Below are 18,536 nucleotides of genomic sequence, written 5' to 3'. Positions count from 1 at the left end.
TTCACGTTGTAGAAAGCGTACGTTTATTTTGCAAGTATAACTTTAAAATGCAATCGGTAAAAAAATTATTTACTTACATTAACATCTGATCTTGACAACAGTAATAATTTGAATTTGTTCATCTGCTCGATGAGCTACTTTTAACCATAGCTTGCGTCTTTCCTTATTCTCTGGCACGGAAAAAGACATTTTCATCTGTGTATTTGAACACAGGAGCACAAAATATCGACGATACAATTTTTTCTCACTCATAATGTTTTTTTTTTTTTTTTTCGAAAAAAATAAACTTTTAATAAGTGCCTAAAATTTTTCCCGTGTTGTTATGAATGAGAAACGGTATGACGTCACTTGGATATCGTCTGCTAATGGCGCGTTTTAGACCCGTGTGAAAGTCGTAATTTTTAATAATTTTTTTTCTGGTAAACTTTGCTTTAAAAAATCTGAGAATAAAAATTACTTTAAAAAACATACGCAAACTTTCAAATAAAAATATTTTTTTTAAATAGTATTCTTTCCTATTCTAAAAATTGCCTTTAAAAAGATTTTATTTTATATCAAAATAAAAAAAAGTAATTGCTATGAAATGAAGCCATCAACTCCGACATACAAAAGTATCGATTTTCTTATGACAAATAATACATATACTGGAGATATCAGCTAGTTTTTAAAATTTATTAATGTTATATTTTAATTTAAACTTTATATTTGTAACATTATTTTAATTTATTCGGCAATGCGTACTATTATATATTAATAGAAAATATCATTGCAAAATGCATTTTTTTTTCCTATAAAGTTTATCTCTTGGCTTTACGACATTTTCATAATAATTGTACACACTGTGTAACACCTTATCACCAACAAATTTTATATTATTAGTTCATTATTTTAGTTTATTACAATTTATTATAGGTTGGGCTATTAATGGTGTTAATTAAGTAATTTACATTAGTGTGATGGTACAGCCTCGTGAGTGACGTTAAATACAGTGCTAAAATATACTCGGAAAAATACTCATGGAGTGGGAGAAAAATAACGACGAATGGAATAATTTCGCATGACAAATATGCGATAATTGCAGCCGTTAATTAGATCCTCGTGTCGATGAATTACGTGCTGAAAATTATCAATTAAGGACAACTGTTTTGAGTCTTTCTCTCTTTTTCTCTTGCGCTCTCTTTCTCTTGCACGTGCGCACATGCGTGTTTTGTCTCTTTTCTCCGTTTAATAGTAACGTCGATTAAACACGATGTTTATAAAATATGATACATCCTAATGCGAGAAGTAAATTTAAGAATAAAAATTAACCCTTTAAAACAAACACATTCCAAATGTCACTCCAAATGAAATTTAAACTATACGGTCCTAAAGTAGTTAGGTGAGTTTATGGAACTGGATTCTTACTATAATTCTTACTATACTTACTCTTTGACAGTTCATCTGCGTCAATCAGAGCGTGCAGTGCTCTGTAACTGAGAAAGCAGTACAAAAAAGATTTTGCGTATGGTATATTATCCTATTTTTGCCCTTTAGTTGAAAAATTGCAAATTTTTATTGTTTTACGTAAAATAAAGGAATTTGCTCATACATTAAAGGTTTTGCGGAAGAAAAAATTTTATTCTTACGGTTTCATTCTGATTTCATTCCAATTTAGAGAATAAGATGTCCTTGCGATACCAGACTAAACTTTCAAATTTTTTGTCATGAATTAAACATTTATCTTTTGTATCATTTGTCATTAATAAATTTTGTTTATTATTTGTAACACAAAAAGTTCACAAAATATGATTTAAATGTAAATTTCACTACTTTCTTTTATTGATATTCCCATTTATCACTTTTTGAGAGATTTTGCAACATTTATTTCTTTAAATGATTATATCTTTTCAAAAATACATTAAAATGCCCTACATGGCCGTAAAATGCATTTATTTCTTCTTAAAATGGAGTTTGAATTTTGAACTTGACTTTACTGGTAAGAAATTAGAGCCATTTTTGTAAAAAAAAAGTCATTTTCGCACATTTTTCATGGTTTCTTTCCTTTAAGTGAATTTTTCTACACTTATATAAGTATCTGAATATAATTATTTGAAAGTAGTATTAGAAAAGATGAAAAATTATTTAATTACAATGCTATTAAAACCTTAAAACCTTAATTATTAATACTTTAAAGCTGCCAATATTAGCAAATAAATTTTCAGATTTAATGAACATTTATTCATTTCATATTTAATGTAATTTTGTCTCTATAACTTGATCTATAATTCTCGAAAATATGCTCGACTACAAATGCATGACTCAAGTTTTACTGCCTATCTTTTATAACTCTTAAAATAATGAATATTATTTTGTGGTGTATATGTAAAGTGTAGAAGTAAATATATTAAAAAGGAAGATAGAGACGCAGAAGCGTGAAACAGAAAAAAAAAAATCTTGAACGCGTCCGTTTATCCGTCCATCCGGGAGTGTCGCGTGGCATCATGACGCGTGGCTGAAAACGGCACGCATACGTCTGGCGTGTGCCGAACGGAAATAGAGATAAAAGCAAGAGCGCTCGTGAGACGCTCGCATTTCCCTTTTGGATGCTCTTTCCCAGAACGTCGTCGTCATCACGAGACACTGTCGAGACGCTGTCTCTCGTTCGTTGCTGCTTATCAAAACGTCGTCAGTCCTTCGTCGAGACAAAGCTTTTCTTTAGAAAAAAATGCATGTTAACGAAGAAATTATAAGATTTTAAAATATATAGGGTATAAGACTTAATTTAATAAATATATAAGATTTTAAAAATGTCAAAGAAACGAAGATCTTTTTTATTTTTCAATAATTTGAAATTATAAAAATGGAGATAGTATAGATAAATAATTTGTAAATAAATTTCATATTGATGTTCTTCATAAAAAAACTTTGAGAATAATACTTATGTTACAAAAGAGATATTTTGTGATAACTTTTTCATCGTACCTTTTACCATAAATATACATAAATCTAACACAAATACCAACTTGCTTCTTGTGCTAACGAATCTTCTATATATATATTTTAAGAATTATAAGAAGAATTAAGCTGGTGATGATTAAAATGCATGTGCGATGATTTATATACGTAAATATTGAAATATCTATTGCGAATAAAAAATATAGTCACAGACTTTTCAACAACAAATGGCGACTTCGCGAATAAAGAGCATCAACTGTATTTATCTCTTCTCGGTCAGATTGAAATTAAGCAAACAGTTTTTTTACACTTTACTTACACTTTTTTACTCTTAATCATAATCATTGTCTTGGACAATTGCCTGAAACTCGAGACGCTTCTATTCTCGTCCACGCTAAAAGCGAGCACTTGTAACAAGAATTTTCATATGTAACGAACGCTCTTTCTTGTTTTAAAATAAAAATTAACATTGCGAAAGTTACATTTGTCATCGACAAAATAAGTTGCATAGTTAAATAAACAACGCAAAATATATAAATTAAAAACTGTATTACGTTCATATTATTAGTATTTCGACAAATAATATCAAATAATATCCAAATTTTACAACCTCTTGTCATTTTCGCAATAATGATAAACTCTGATATAGTTTTAATAAAATCTGTCTACACGCGAATTGTCAAAATACATGATGTAGATTGTTTGTTCATCAACCGATTAATGGGAGAATTGAATAATCTACGAGTTACCACACTTGTAAACATGATTCTACCGCTGCGAAGCAGAAGCAGAAACAGTACCAGCAGTAGCAAAATACAATTCCTCCAAGAAATCTAGATTTTGTAATTTTCTTCACACAACGAGGTTCAATGTACCTCCTTCTGTCATCATTCATTTTAAATCCAACAATCGCATGATTCATCTTTGTTATCAGCTGTATGTGATAGATGTCGATAATCAATTAATAATAGATTCTCATATCTGCATCTTGATAGTAAGTGAAAAACTCAGATCTTCAGTAACTTGCTCTAAGAATCAAGATTTCCTATCAGTGCTGTCATCTACGAGAATAGATTTCAAAATAAGTATAGAGAATAACTGCCGTGATTACATATGTATAACAGATCTTCTTGTCTTCTTTAATTCTCTTCCATTCCGTCTTTAACTCGGTTATAATGTCTTCAAAAGTTAAGAATTTTGTCTTGCATTTTTCTAAACTCACTTTAGACAATGTATTTAATTCGTGTCAAGGATGGAATTTCACATATATTTATAATTTTATATATTTCATATTATGCATATGTTATCTGCGTATAATTTGTGATTACTCAGTTGTTATTTGTATTTCAAAGCACGTAAAATTATAAATAGAATACTATTTTGAATTTGGACGCGGATAATAGATCGTATTTGAAATGAATTTGATTTCTTTGGACCTTTATTTTATCTTATTTTGTTCGATTTAATTAATTAAATCAAATTCTGCACTTAAGATTTAATGCGTTATGTCATTTTTGTTTCGTTTTTTTTTTCTTTCTCACATCCAACGTAACTCGGCTCGAGGAATTACACAATAAAGACAACGTATGTACAAATACATACGATTTGAAGATAAAACCCTTGCTGTTATTGTATGGTAGCGTGAACGTTGCGCGTGTAATGCAGGCAAGCTCTCTATGTGTGAAATAATAAAGGCATCCTCACTGTTACATAATCGCGGACATACAGTATCCGTAAATTATTGTTTCCTATCGCAGTCTGATAAGCTTTTCACTATAATTTAAGAATTCCCCTTTCCTCCCCCTTGCAATTGTTCTGCCTCTTGTTTGTTGACTTCTGCGAAATTGAACTCGAGTTAAATTTCGTGCATCTTGATTCAGCTTAATTTCATCTTATCTAAATTAATTCAATATCTTTTGATTGATCACGAATTGATTATATTTAATTTAACCCTCGGAGTAAACGTATGTTTTCGTGATAAACGCATTTTATCTTTCCAATAACAACGTAGGTCTGTCATGTTTCAATGCAATTTTCCCTACTTTAAAGCATTTTTTCTTAATCTCATAAAACTCATGAAATATCAGTTTATATTATAGTTGATGATTTCATAGCTATTTTGATACATTCTTTATTTTATTTTTAATATATGTATTTGAACTGCGAGTTTTATACTTATATAAAGTTTTGTTTTTGGACGCTGTAAAGCTGCGTGTTCTCTCGGAGAATTCATAATTCTTTCTTATTTTTATTTCAATTTGACATTAAATTTCATACGAGCGGATAGAGATCTAAATTGAAATTAATTTAATTGAATTTCATTGTTTTTAAGTTTAAATTGCGTTTAAGTTTAAAAAATGGATACTTTTTTTTTCATTTTATTAAAACAATAAATTTTTTAACTGTATATTTTACACAACAAAATTTCACTTCGTTAAAAGTAACATTAACTCGATCTCTAATTTAACCTAATTCTATTTAATTCCATTCGAGAGTAAAACATTAATTAGTTTGTGATAATATTTAACAACTAAAATTTGATTGTAATCGAAGTCGAAGTTCGAGTATTAAAAATTGTATTGGTAATGATCGGTCGAGCGTCTTAATATACGACTAATAAACTTGATGTCACAAACGCTAAATGAACTTGTATCACGAAAATCATATTAAAAAACCGAAAAAAATATCCTTTAGTTAAATTTGCATGAATTCCTCCTCAGGAATATCCAGGACAATTATCTACTAAATGCCGTTCCGTTAATCATCGCGATACGTCACGGCAGGGTGCACAATACACCATGCGGAGAGAAGCGCCGAGTACAAAGAAAAAAAAAGAAACGTGCTAGAGAGAAACTACGATGAAACAAACGCGAGAGGCCACGGCCGCCAGCGTTGCCACCGTCGTCGTGTCGCGTCGCCGTCGGTTACATACGTCGCGATTACGCGACATAAAGACGCAAATCCGTCCGGTCGCGGTCGGCCTTCTGGCGTGACAACTGACGACGACGTGCGCGGCTGCGGGCGCCGTATACCGTTTGAATTGAATTTCGCCACGGCGCCGATTGGCCGACGCGCGCGACGCGCGCCAATCGCTGGCGCGCACGCTCGTGACGTCACGGGGAGCGGTATAAGAGACGGTCGTGTATCGTTCTTCGATTCAGATGCGCGCTGGCGATTCGCGAGCGACGAGCAGCGGACGGTGGGTAGTTTGGCGCGGAGAGCTACGTCAGCTGCGTTCGGGTCTTTCGGCGGTGAGGGACGACGCCGTGCGGTCCTTCTCGAATTCCGGGTGTCCGCGCGCGTAACAGGTAGTAGGAGAGAGGCAGAGAGAGGTAGAAAAGAGAAGATTTCGTCCGAATAATGATCGAGTGCCAAGGATTTACGAAGCTAGTCAGTGCGAGTATCGCGCAAGTGTATTATAAATGGTGATATCCCAACCTGCGTGAATTAGGCGGCAGGCTCGACAAAGGGAACGTAGGAAGGGAGCGTTGGTGAAGGTTCGCTTGACAGAGCGAGATGGTGTAGGAAATGGTGCGTGCGACGGAGACGGAGTAATCTAGAAAGAAGGCAGTGTTTTAAAACTTTGGGAAAAGACACGTTAATAAGAAAGAGAGAGAGAGAGAGAGAGAGAGAGAGAGAGAGAGAGAAAGATTTCGAGGTAAACGTCTGCATTCATCACCGCGGGAAAGAAAAACGCATCCAATATAAGAATAAGATAGGAGAGAAAGGTCGTAAAGTGTACCTAAATTTCGATTTGGTCAAGTAACAACCGCGTTAAAGGAGAATAAAGACACGAGTGAGCAACAAGGAGAAATCGTTCCTCGACGTGAGGAAGGAAGACAGCTGATACGACGATAGTTCTATGCGCTGTAACGTAACGTAAAAGCGCAAAGGAGAAACAGACATTAGACTGAGAAAGAGGAAAATCCACGCTCACATTTTTTTGTTTCCTCTTTACTTTAGAAAATTCGAGTCGTTAGAGAGAAGTCCTCAATCGGTCGGGGGAATCCTTAACAATTCGAATGGAACGTACGTCATCCCACTCCACGGAACCGTGTCGACTTGCGTAATAACTTCGAGTTCTCGGGACTTTGGAGCTCGGAGGAATCCGAGCGCCTGGAAAGCTCCCGTTTTCCGTCTTCTCCACTCTTTCCCTTCTTCCTCGAAACCTAGTTCTCGCGGAATCTCAGACACCTCGTAAATCCGCGAGTTCTGGAATCGACAAAAATCTTGGATTTTTGACTTCGATCTCATCAAGTCTCGTCAAAGGGACCCTTTCCTAATTCTCTGAGCGTCAAGAACATCGTGTACCCTGGAGAGCTCAAAGAATCCCGTTGCCAAGGAGCTTCCGTGTTCCGGGAACGCGGTCGCGAAGACAGGCAAACTCACGAGGCTATACCTAAAGTGCAGGAAAATGGTCGGGAGCAATGGAACCATGATCGCGATTCGCCTTGTTCGCAGCAAGCTGCGGAAACGCGAGGATCATCACTCGAGCTCGGGCGTGGTGCACCCCGAGACAACGGTGGTGCAGACGGCGACGTCGCTCACGACGATCGGGACACCGACGGCACCTCCGGACGGTTGCTGCACGCAGATGTCCACGACCACCATGTCGACCGACCTCGGCAACAGCGTTTGCGACGAGCACGTATTCGCCGCGACGACAGTGACACCGTCCGCCAATCCGGTCGATCCATTCGCGTGGCAATTCCCGCCCCCGTACCCGCCCCCCCACATGCCGCCGGCGCAGTATACGTTGTACAACGATCAGGTTGGTTGCACACAACTTGTACACTTTGTATTTTATATTTATGCAAATACGTTTAACTTTTGTTTCTTGTTATTATTGAACAGCGATTTTTTTTCTCATCGAAAGGACTGCATTCAAAAACATCATTTGGGTGCATCTATGTACCATTTTAGTTTTGTTTAACGAGAATAAAAACATTTTAATGCAGCCAAAAAAGAGAGGACAAAGTTTCTTAGGAAAGGAATACGTTTGAATATCAGATTAGAATGATTTGAATTATCTTTTCACATATTTCTTTAAAATTTTCCAACCTATATACTTATTAATAGCATTTGTGTACTTTTCAATTGCATTGCATTGCAAAATATTTAAATTATTTTGTGTATATTTCTTTTTTTATAGATATATATTTATATTTAACCCTTAGTACTCATCCCGGAGTCTATCTGACTCCAACAAATTTTCACATCAATATTACAATTTCATGATTGATTTTACAATTGAATGAACTTCACTACTGAATTATCGCATTGTTTTGCCTCGAAATCATTGAATTTATAATCTTTAAAGTAAATATACTTTTTGAAGTATCCAGTATCAAATTTTTTTCTCTCAGAGTATTATATCTCAAGAATAAAACCCTAAATTTTTAGATAGAATTATAAAAAATTGAAATTATTAATTTTTTAATAGAAAAGTCTTTCATTTTTTCAAGAAATTTTCTCAATACTTTAAACATGAAAATTGATTATTTAAATTCTGAAAACATATTTGTTAATGTATAAATCATGTCTAGGAATTTTTTTAGTTGTCGATAAGACGTATACTTTTGTTGCAGTAAGCGTTCATAGTCGTTGGAGTCAAAATGACCTCATGTGATTATTATTAAATTTTTCGGAGGTGTGATTATTAGGGATTAAATATCTAATTAAATATCTAGGCTACATTCCAAAACGTCCTTTCCGAGGAAAATTTTACTCGATGTAATATAGGATACGTTACGTGTACTATATATTTCGAGTAAAATTTTCCTCGGAAAGGACGTTTGGAATGTAGCCCTAATTTACTCTATCTATGTAAAATCTTTTATATTTTTATATGATTCTATATTCATTTTATATGTTAATTTTGTCATCTAATTATGATTTTTATCCGATAAAATTTTATTTTTTTTAAATGTTTTGATTGATTAAAAGAAACAAAATGATGATTGAAAACGTCAATTTTCTTTTAATATTAATCATCCCTGTAGAATCCTTATACATAGAGACTTGAAATAGTTACATTGTATTTTTATAGTACAGTTCTTTAATTCTTAAGTCAATATTCATAATCAATTCTTATTTCTATATGATCTTAAGTAATATCTTAAGATGCTAATACAACTCTGTGATCAATTTTACATATCTTAAGACGTTCCTAAATATGAGGATCGACTGTTTTCCAACTATTTTAGATTTTAGAATTCAGGTCAAAATCTTAATGTAATGTAAAACAGACACAAATTCCTACATATTTATTCGTATTAATTAAGTAGTTAAAAATATCAAAATATCAGTTTTTAGAAAACTTGACATACCCTTACAGAATTATAACATACTTATAAGATTATATGTGTTATATATAATTCGAGATAGGCTAAATAACGGTTATAGTGGATCTTAGTGTTTCTTGTATGATTTATACATTTTTCTAGCACAAAATTTATTATATAGAGAAAAGGTACCGAATTTGGAATATTATTTTGTTTTTAAACAATATTTTTTAAATAATAGTTAAAAAACAATGTTAAAAACATAAATACAAATTAGAAAGTATCTTCTATCAAATGGTATAATAATTTTTATAATACTGTTTTATATTTTTTTTAATAATTAATGTTTTCGTAACACATGTCAAAAAGAGCCTCTGACAAAATGGGCGCCTAATTTAGATTCCGTATACGATCGAAGTATTAATATTACATTTTATTGATTTATATATCTATTCTGAATTATGTAGTCCTACAGACTCAATGTTATTTCGTTAGGTTTGCCTAAGAGACGTAATCGTGCAAATATAACTCTCGCTTTTGACGAATTCGTTTTAACAAATTTTATATAGAAAAGGATATGAATTATGAAATATGGGTTTATATTTTATTAATTAACATTATTTAGTAAATTTTTTGTACATTTGCCCATGATGATATATAGTAACAATACAGAGAGAACAATTTGTTCAAACAGAGAAGACAATTTCTTCTTTTTTTTTAACATTTTGCCCGATAAAATACGATTAGCTCAAGTCAATCGCATAAACTTTGTACTTAAATTGCTGCTCGCGATCTATCGGTCGATCTAACTATCACAACGGTCAACTAACCGGTGGATCCAGTATTACTAGATTTTACTGGTTTCCCTGCTACGTTGTCCAACTCGAGGACGCGATATATCGATCGGAGACACCCGAAAAAAGAATTGCAGGCGTAGAAAGTGATGGATGCAGCTGCTATTCCTAAGAGTGATTTTTTTCACAACAAAACTGCGCGGTTTTGTTGTGAAACAACTTATTTTAATTTTAGGTATCTTGAAGTTTTATTTATTTATTATGCCTTAGAGTTAAATTAAGTTAAAGAGTAGTAGGCTGTATATATTAACTTAAAATTAATTGCAAAATGACTCTTTTAATGTTTTAAAAATTTGTAATGCATCAAACGACACACACACACACACAAATTTTAAAGTTTTTTTCCAAAATTACGCAGTTTTATTTAAAGAATCGAAATATATTTTTACATTAAAAAGGCAGTATGAAAATTTTATTATTATATTTCTACGATTCCACAAATTTGAACGAAAAGAACTTTGCCAAAGAAAGGAATGTACAAACTTATCGACTAAATTTCACTTGTTTGATTTCCGCCTTTTCCGATATACTCTTTGTAAAACTCGGGAAAAATAAGAAGCCCGTTAATCGATAGTCGGGACAGTGACCCGCGGCCATCACGGTTTCATGCTACGTCGTGGACGATCGATTATTCCCGCCGTTCGAACTGTAAACGCTGATTGGCTACAGCTGCGATGCGCTTTTTACTGCCCTAACCTAACATGCAGAAGTAGATTCGATCGCGATGGAACGTTTCTTTTTTAATTTGTTCAATTCCGTCGGCAGTAATAACGGAACATTACAGATTTTTTAAACAAATTTTACCTCAACGCGCGCACGCACGCACACACGCACGCACGCACGCACGCACGCACACACGCACGCACGCACGCGCACACACACACACACACACACACACACACACACACACACACACACACACACAAACAAAACATATTACAATTAGGTCACAATGTAATTTATCGACTTTACGAGGGAAAGACTCTTAGGCTGACAATTAGGAAAATTAACTTCTTTATTTAGAAAGGGAGGATTAAAAGAGCGGCTTTATATAGATCGTTTGAAATAGCCGTCTCTTTTAATAATAAAATAATTTTTATTATTTTGATAAATTCGAATTGATTACATTAATGTTTTTATAGTTTTTATAATCATTAAATTAAGAAATATATTTTTATTACATCAAAACGTATGACACTGTACGCGAAATTAAAAATGTATTAACAATACATTTGATCGTGTTTAAACGTGGTAATAAATTTAATAACGATGGATCATGAATTTTATAATTATGTCACGGCGACGTCGATTATTTTTATAATTATAGTTTAGCTATAAAATTTCAACGTAAGATATAATAAAGTCTCAGACTGTATGTATAAATACACTAGCGAAATGGGTGCAACTCTCGATGCTTCTCCGGCCTGGCGCTAAATTTAGCGTCGCCAGTGGGCGTTTACCTATCGCCGTTTACCAGCCAGGTCCCGAATAGGGTGCAGCTGTCGAGGCGTTCACGAAATATCATTCCTTCGTCTGCGATATTGGATATAATCTTGATTTAATATGTTAGCGATATGTTCAGTACTAAAACTTTCAATTTTAAAAAAGTATAATGTCCAGTTAAAACATGTCAGAACAAAGAATATCTTCCTATTTTCCAATTTGTTACTTTATTACGCTTATTTTTATAGACTTTGACATACGATATGAATAATATAATATATTTGTATATCTCGCATAAATCTCACTGATTCATTCACATATGTATTAATGGCATAAATATATATAACGAGGTTTTTTTTATTTGCAGGATACCCTTGTACACGGTTTGCCGTCGGATCGGCCTGGGTTTGCGAAGGGCTTCCGCAAGAATCTTGGTGGACGCTGGCGTCGACTAGTGAAGCGGAAAGCGGAGACGGAGACCTGTGCCATTCCTCCCGAGCTGAAGGATCAGTTAAAAACTATCTACGTTTACTGATGGCCAAAAGCCTATTCCGAAAGTCTGAGAGCCCCGAAAAAGGAATTTGAATTATTTGAATTAATAATAAAGGATTGATAGAAACACGATGATTATTGATAGAAAGAGGCTCTAGTCAAGAAGTCGAGGAAAACGTGAAAGAGATTGAAATGAAAAGAGAGATTAGAAAAGACATGAAGCTAACAGTGATATAAAGAGCGAAATAGAAAAAAAAATTTTTAGGAGAGTATAAAATGATGGAAAATCTAAAGAGACAGAAAAACATTCGGGGAAGGAGTGGCGCAAATCGATACTCGGATGCTGGCCAATAAACATATCAGGAAGTGTGCCTAAAGAGGATGCAACGAAGTGCCTTCTTTTATTCCACAAGCGCCTTCTCATGAGACTGATACCGCGAAGAAATCGCGATACATGGGTGCGACAAAGCGAGTTACCTCGTAGCTTCTGCGTATGTTTTTGCGCAATTAATTAATAGCCGACAAATCACCGTACTTCGGATAGTTAACTAGTATTAGCGCGTCGGCTGGATTTACGGACGATGCGAGTGGTGTGTGATCGACCATTCGGTAAATTAGAATTCCACAAACAATTCCAACTCCTGCTTTTTAGTTTTTGCAATTTTGATCATAGCTCAATTTTTACAACTTCTACAAATCGAAGAAGTTGCAAATTTGAGAGAAAATTCAATCGTGAAACTTTCAATTCTTATTTATTAAGAGATAAAAACAGCATATACATTTTCCTATTGAAGTGCAAACTAGTCGTATATTGAACGAGAAGACTTGCAGCTGCTGACGATATTATCGTGCGAATCACATTCTTTGGCGAGGACAACGAAACAGTCCGTACTTTGTACCATCTATAAGTATATAGTGTATGTTCGAAGTTAAAGCTAAAGATCAGATATTATAACTTAAGAAGATCCTCTTTGATTATGATTTCATATTTAATTTAATGAATTTTACGGAATAAACAAACTTGATTTACTTTGGCTTTATACGTGTCATACGCGTGCGTTTTTTTCTTCTTGAGGCAGCTGATTCTCAGTTCATCTTATGCGAATGAAGTCGATCGCCCGCTATCTTGTTCCCGTAATTGATTTCGAGGCCGCCGACGTCAAAGTGTGTAAATAATGTGTAGCGATCTCTCTGGACAAAGGTCCGCGGGATATACGATTTAATTAACGAACTTCGGTGTTCCTAAGAATCCTCAGGGGTCTGCAAAAAGGTTCTAGGATTTGAAAAATCCTGCCGTTATTAGAATGGAATGCGGCGCCTCGAAATAATACGATAGGCCAATTTAAAATTATTGAACTATTACGACGGCTCATATTGAGTCCGCTTTATTATAATGCTGACGTGATATTTCATTTGTGCGCTTACGTTAACCCTTTGACTACTATTTAATGCATATTCGACGATTAAAATATTATAAAATATTACAAATATTTAAAAATCACATTCTTAAAGAAAATCTCAAACACTGTTGATTGATTATGATATTTAATATAATTATTTTTATATCTAACCCAACATTTAATTGATAATTTAGTAATTTAATAATTAGCAAATATTCTCGAGAGGATTAGAATAAATTTTAGTATCTTTTATTGGCAAACAATAAGAATGATTCTTTGTAATAAGTGATTTTATTTATAGACACATCATATACTTAATGGATTAATTTTTGGTCGAAGGGTTATAGCGTGACGCCAGAAAAGGAGCTTCTTGCGTCAGTGATTAGTTTAAAGAAATCGACGGAGATGACGTTCGGTCGTTGGAGAAGTTTTGCGGATTTGATTAGTTATTAAACTTAGGACATACTTAAACACAAAACTTTATTTTTACAAAAAAAGGATAGGAAAAATTATGATTAAATTGTTTCTATTATAGAAATTATTGGCATTATTCGTGAATAGAAATTATTTATACAATTTTAATAACAACAATTTTGCACGTAATAAAATTATTTTAATCACTTTTTATTATATATATGTATATAATTTTTTAAAATATTTTCTTATACATTTGCATTTTCTATCAGCGCAGATATTTATTTTCGCGCTATTCAAATTCGGCAAAAATTGATAATGCTTCACTAATGACCGAAAATCTAGAGGATTATGATCCTCAGTATAGTATAGTAAAGTGTTATTAGTATAATGAGTGATCCGTCGATTTTTAGAGTTATTTTTAAGGGTATAACCGGCAATATTTCTTGCGACGAATTCAACGAATATTTTATTGACTCGTAATTTAATTCTTTAAATGTGTCGCATTCGGAAAAGAAAGCAAGTTCCAATTTTTTATACGATAAAATATCCCTTTTTGATGTATTATTATCTATCTTATGACAATTCAATGATCCATTCATTAAGTGTTGAGGAAAAAGGATAATATTTTAAAAAGAAAACATTTGACTTTTGCGTAGCTGGCCAAAATAATTGAGTTTATCAATTATCTGGATGCATATTTCAATTTGAATAGAAAATACTCGTAACGCGTATTCAATTTTAATTTGATGTTATCAATTGTCATTTCGTTATTGTCAGTAATATTAATTTGTAGCGAGTATATTGTTATACGATGTCAGTGTGAAATTGCGTTACGTAAAGGATTCAAATTTAAACATTGTATGTAATTCGTTTTATTATTGTATTCTAAAACATAAATTTAGGAGTGCCTTCACGTAGAAAAGATAAGATAATTGCACAAGATTAGTTGCAACACCATGTGTAGTACGTTAACAGTCTCCGGTGCGCTCTACACTCAGTGATCAAATTTCTAAGTAGAATCATACCTTTTTGTTTATGCAATTAATTGTATGATTCAATTGCTTTGTGTAGAACAAAACGAAAAAAGATCAATAAGTCATCTGTCACGAATTATTAAATGCGTATATGCTGTAAACGCGGATATGCTAAACATGGATCCAGATTGTACAGTGTATAGTAAGTCATTTCTGTTCCCTTTCTCCGTCTTTTTTTGTAAATAGAAAGTATCAGGACGGGAGGTCGCGCTTCCCGTCACCTAGTCACTCGTTCGATTAATTTTGTTAAAATGTAGCTGTAACGATGAAAAACAACCGACGCAGCTTATTCTCCCCAAACAATAAAGACAGCAAATAAAAAAAAACAAAAAGATATTACAAAGGAGAAAATTTGTGTCTTATTCAACCACATTGGAAATCCCCTAAATCCATGATTTATCCTCTTAATCTTTATTTCTAATAAAGATCTCGCATACGTAAAATAAAAGTAAAAGATACACAAGCAAGTATTTAATTCCAATTAAAATTTGAAGCATGTATTTTATATGTACTACTTATACACTACCCGTTCCCGAAGAGAAAGGGAGAGAGAAGGAGTTTGGGAACAAAGAGAAAAAACGGACATAGACTCCCGGTACTTATATACATAGAACTCCTTCGTCATTTGTTGCCCGATTCTAATGCAAATGGTCTCATTTTGTTCCAAATTTTACGAGAATTGCTACTATGGGTTTGGATTTTCGATATACAGGATTTTTCAAAAATTATTTATATTTTGTTTAGTAATTTTTGGTTCTTCGCGAACTCCGTCATTTCTGTCCCGATTCTTATGCAAAAGGTCTCATTTTATTCCAAATTTTACAAGGATTGTTGCTATGGGTTTGGTTTTTCGATATACAGGGTTTTTCATAAATTATTTATATTTTGTTAATCGCAATCTACGTCATTTCTGGCTCGTAACTCAAGCAAATTTTTTCATTTTATTCCAAAAGTAAGCGAGTAAGGCTGGGTTACATAAGAATCTCTTTTTAATGTACCTGGAGCAAAATTAAGTCTACTGGTGTATCTGCATAAAGTAGAATAAGATGGTATTGATAACTGGAGATCATTTTTTTAAAATAAATAGCCCTTCCATCCAACTGTAAACAGAAAGTAATAAAATTAGCGCTAATCTCATAGCAAAACAAATATTATTTTATTCAAAAAGTGAAGAAATTACCAGCATATCTTATTCGTGTTGCAAGTTTCAAACATTGAGAAGACCATTTGGTCTTAAATTAAATTAAATAATCTTGTAACAATTTTTTTTTAACTGGAATTTTTTTAAATCTTTTACTTAAGACTGAGTATCATTTCTTATAAAATTTCATTTTACTTATTGTTTTCAACTGTAATAATTTTTCATTTTCATATTTTGATTTTAAGATATTAGCTCTTGCTTGCTCTTCTTCTAATTTTAGCATTTTGTTTTGCAAGTATTTTATTTCATTAGCTTGTCGGATAGTACCTTGTTCATTAAAAATATATTTGATTTGTAATATAAGTGTGTTACAGTCATCAGTTTGAATGCTTGAATCTTTAAACATTTTAGTGTTGAAATCAGTTGAAATCACTGGATTAATATTTTGAATAGAATCATTTTGGAGTATATTTTCGTCAAGAGTTTCTTGCTCTGTAAACAAAGAATACACATATAAATATATAAATATATTAGAAAATAATAATAATAAATATTGAGACATTGAATAAAAAAATAATAAATTAATTCTACAATTCTTACTAATTGCTAACTGATTATTGAATGTTATAATTAAACTAGTTTGATTGTTATTAAAAATAGTTGGAACAGCGTTTGGTTTTAATTTCCTCCATTTATCTTGTCGTTGGTTTTCAAATTGAGAATCATCAAAGTGTTACTATAAAAAAGTGATAAAGATATATACTGCTCGAAATCTTATATTAATATAAAATTTTCAATATAATTCATTTGCATACCTCACATAACCTCGAAGTCGATATTACATTCTGGCCACATTTTTCAATCCACAATTGTTTTCGTTGCTCATCTCGAAGAAATATGAACATACGAAAACCATTTTCTGTATGGTTTGTACAATTTTTGCACAGCAGCGTATCATTTTCATCCTACACTTTATAATTTCTGCCTCTAATGCCATATATACACGCACGCACGCGCGCACACACGCACACACACACGTCTACGAGTATGACGTGCACCAACCATAAACTAACGTAGACAAAGCCTTTCGAGCCTTTTTTATAGCGAACATAATTGTATGTCCTAGGTGAATAATAATGAAGCGACAAAGCAAATTGCTGTAAACTATCTTTATACATTCTCGAAACAGGCAAGTTTTGTTTTTTTCTTAGTTCTCGTTTAATCAATCTTTCGTACCTTTCTCTAAATGTTGCAATATGTCGCCTTCATCTGGTGTAATAAGATTTCGTTTTTGCAGATCCTTTATAATAATCTTCATTGATTGAAGTTTTGTTTGCATTTTCTTGTGATTATAATTTTGAAGATGCAGTTTTCTTTTTAAAGATTTAATTTTATTTGCATAAACCTGACGTAATCGAGTCTTTATTGGTGAGTTTAATATCCTCTCAGGAGAGATACTTGTAGAGCGATGAACCATTGTGTTACATGATGGAATTTTAGTCATAACAGATTCTGTATTATTTATGTTATCTGCAATGATAGAAATTATTATTCAATAATTCTTTAACATAACTTTATAAATAAAACTAACCTGTTTCTATATTTTCTGTAACAAAATTTGTTTCTTGATGTTCCTCTCTTGCGCAGGCAATCCTTTCTTCAGATAACTGCAAATAAAAATTGTCTATTACTGCAACGTTACATAATTACACTAATGAAACATTATATATATATATATATATATATATATATATACACACATACATACATATGGAACAGCATCTTCTTTTAATTTACGAAACGAACAATTTTGTACATAATTTTTTTCCTTAAAATGTGCAGAGCAGACAGCAGCCGTTTTAGGTGGATTATAATTTTCTAAATTTAAAGCTTTAAGCCATTTGTTTCTTTTCTCAACATCTCGTGGAAACCTAAAAACAAATATATATATATAATTTAAAAAATTAAAAGTATGTATAAAAAATATATGAAATTTTGAAGTATAACCAAATCTAACCTAGATTGAAATAATTTACTTACAAATGGAATGAAAATTTTTTGTTTGCAGCTTTTTCTTTTTCCACTTGCTCAATATTTTTTTTATTTATGCGATTATTGCATCCAAATATTACACAAAAGCTCATGATGCACACAAAAACTTGCTTGCAGTCGCTTACAGTCATATGCATATGCTGAATTATTAGTCGAATATTATCGAGCGTACTCGAATTCAACCGAAGTTTATGGAGTACCTCTTCACCCCGAATGTCAACCCCCTCTCGTCGTAAGTGATAGGTGATGCTCCGTCTATGGCACAGACTTCTATGCTCTAGTTTACACCGAACACTTGGTACGCGTATCAAATAGTAAATAACTAGTGAATGTATTTAATCATTGGCTGATCAGCTTAAATTCACTACTTGATACGCGTACCAAGTGCTCGGTGTAAACTAGTGGTTTGTTCGCGTCGCCATGCTCCGACATGCTCCTACTCACTCCAACGCATTCTAATAGGTTGGCGTCATCGGAATCAACGT

At 32.8% G+C, this 18,536-nt stretch overlaps 1 protein-coding gene and 1 long non-coding RNA gene across 14 annotated transcripts in view; one reads left to right on the top strand and one right to left on the bottom strand.

Moving 5' to 3' along the window:
* The window catches only part of LOC105839991, a 139,824-nt gene extending 124,634 nt beyond the window's left edge, over positions 1–15,190 (top strand). For all 12 annotated transcript variants that reach the window (XR_004963447.1, XR_004963446.1, XR_004963444.1 and 9 more), the window contains 2 exons: positions 7,396–7,705; positions 11,883–15,190. This is a non-coding gene — a long non-coding RNA (uncharacterized LOC105839991). The remainder of the gene's footprint in view (positions 1–7,395; positions 7,706–11,882) is intronic.
* Positions 15,191–15,646: 456 nt separating this feature from the next.
* LOC105830713 (THAP domain-containing protein 2) lies at positions 15,647–18,416 on the bottom strand. 2 transcript variants are annotated; one of them, XR_003626267.2, is made up of 6 exons: positions 18,040–18,414; positions 17,768–17,930; positions 17,591–17,666; positions 17,236–17,529; positions 16,039–16,491; positions 15,647–15,958 (listed from the first exon to the last, which is right to left on the bottom strand). XR_003626267.2 is itself a non-coding variant. In XM_028192473.2 (6 exons), the coding sequence occupies exons 1-6, from the start codon at positions 18,186–18,188 to the stop codon at positions 15,933–15,935; spliced, it is 873 nt and encodes a 290-aa protein (XP_028048274.2). In that variant the 5' UTR covers positions 18,189–18,416; the 3' UTR covers positions 15,647–15,932. The 2 variants fall into 2 exon arrangements, 1 of the variants encoding a protein (XP_028048274.2); XM_028192473.2 differs by having other exon boundaries at positions 16,327–16,491; positions 18,040–18,416.
* Between the last annotated feature and the right edge of the window lie 120 nt (positions 18,417–18,536).

The sequence above is a fragment of the Monomorium pharaonis genome, chromosome 5 (genome assembly GCF_013373865.1).
Source record: "Monomorium pharaonis isolate MP-MQ-018 chromosome 5, ASM1337386v2, whole genome shotgun sequence".
NCBI lineage: Eukaryota > Metazoa > Arthropoda > Insecta > Hymenoptera > Formicidae > Monomorium > Monomorium pharaonis.
Note: the sequence above shows the minus strand (reverse complement) of the source record. Positions and strands in the feature narration are given on the sequence as shown.

What these genes read in the sequence shown, in the direction of transcription:
- LOC105830713 (XM_028192473.2), bottom strand. Translation starts at nt 18,188, where the DNA reads ATGCATATGACTGTAAGCGACTGCAAGCAAGTTTTTGTGTGCATCATG. An exon ending in TACAGAAAATATAGAAACAG is followed by an intron (nt 17,530 to 17,590) that starts GTTAGTTTTATT and finishes CTATCATTGCAG; the next exon opens with ATAACATAAATAATACAGAA. An exon ending in ATTGCAACATTTAGAGAAAG is followed by an intron (nt 16,492 to 17,235) that starts GTACGAAAGATT and finishes CTTTGTTTACAG; the next exon opens with AGCAAGAAACTCTTGACGAA.